The sequence below is a fragment of the Dendrobium catenatum genome, unplaced genomic scaffold, assembly GCF_001605985.2.
Source record: "Dendrobium catenatum unplaced genomic scaffold, ASM160598v2 original_scaffold_85556, whole genome shotgun sequence".
NCBI lineage: Eukaryota > Viridiplantae > Streptophyta > Magnoliopsida > Asparagales > Orchidaceae > Dendrobium > Dendrobium catenatum.
The window spans coordinates 1-1102 of NW_021403997.1; the positions used below are offsets into that span (position 1 = coordinate 1).

The following is a 1102-nucleotide window of genomic DNA, read 5'->3' on the forward strand; positions in this document are numbered from 1 at the left end:
ATGGAAGTCAGTATTTCAGGTGGCATCCTCCAGTATATTTCTTTAGCCTGTAAAAGCATTCCTCCCCTAGAAAAACCAGTGATCATTGCAGCATAGGTAACACTATTCATGTAAGGCACTGCAGAGAACAACTCATAAGACTCCTTAAGAAACTTTGGATCTCTTGCACAGGCTGAGATCATGGTGTTCCATGAATCAGCATTTCTCTTTGGCATTTATTCAAACACTTCACGTGCTTTGGAGATCTTGCCATTATCAGCATAAGCCATTAGCATGGCAGTCCAGGAAATGACATCACGGAATGACATCACGACGGAGTTGAAGCAGGCGGCAATACTGGAATCTGGTTGTGAGAGATGGAGCTCAATACCTGGCGCAAAATGGCGAGAGCAGAGTGGGTTCTCTGTCTTCGCTGCAGAGAAGTCAAGAAAGCGGGGAAACCGATCCTGTATGAGCGGAGGCGTTGATGCTACACTGAGTGGGAGCGACAGCTGAATGGTTCCTCCTGGATCTGGCGACCACCGGAAATCCTTCCCCTCATCTTCATCGTCATTTTCTGACATCTTCTGATCAACCTTGCAATCATCTTCATCATCCTTGCTCATTTCTTCCCTATCAACATTCATATATACTGTAGCCTGGATGCTCTCACTAGCAAATTCACGCTTAAGAATGATTATTTGATCGTCGAATTTATCAATGATTTCAAAGGGAAAATCTTCTGGAGCATCGACTTCCCGGCCGTGCTCTTCAGTTCCCTGGGCGCATTCGATCTCCGACTAGAGAACATTCCCGAGGTTCTCATCCGCTTCCACCTTTCTATGGAAAGAGGGCAAAGGCTTAGTGTATTCCACGTCGGGAGCAAGGTCGGCTGTTGGGGTTGCGGGGAGCTGGTCGGTGGAGGTCTGATCGGCTGCTGCCGGCGGCGAAGGAGCGGCGGCTGTGGGATGGGGCTCCGTTTGAGCCGGCGGTAATGGAGGATGGGTAGCAGAGGGATTGAGAGGAGCTGGAATCGGTCTAGTGAGCTGAGGAGAGGCGTCAGACTCGTGCGTGCAGGTGTTGCACGCGGAAGTCCAAGCTGCAGGCAGCGGGCCAGACTCGG

At 50.4% G+C, this 1102-nt stretch overlaps 1 protein-coding gene across 1 annotated transcript; it reads right to left on the bottom strand.

Annotated features, from left to right (window-relative positions):
* Window positions 1–12: 12 nt before the first annotated feature.
* Window positions 13–1083, bottom strand: LOC110100188. Its single transcript, XM_028691900.1, has one exon. It carries the CDS (start codon window positions 624–626, stop codon window positions 216–218), a length of 411 nt encoding a protein of 136 aa, XP_028547733.1. The 5' UTR covers window positions 627–1083; the 3' UTR covers window positions 13–215.
* Window positions 1084–1102: the final 19 nt, after the last annotated feature.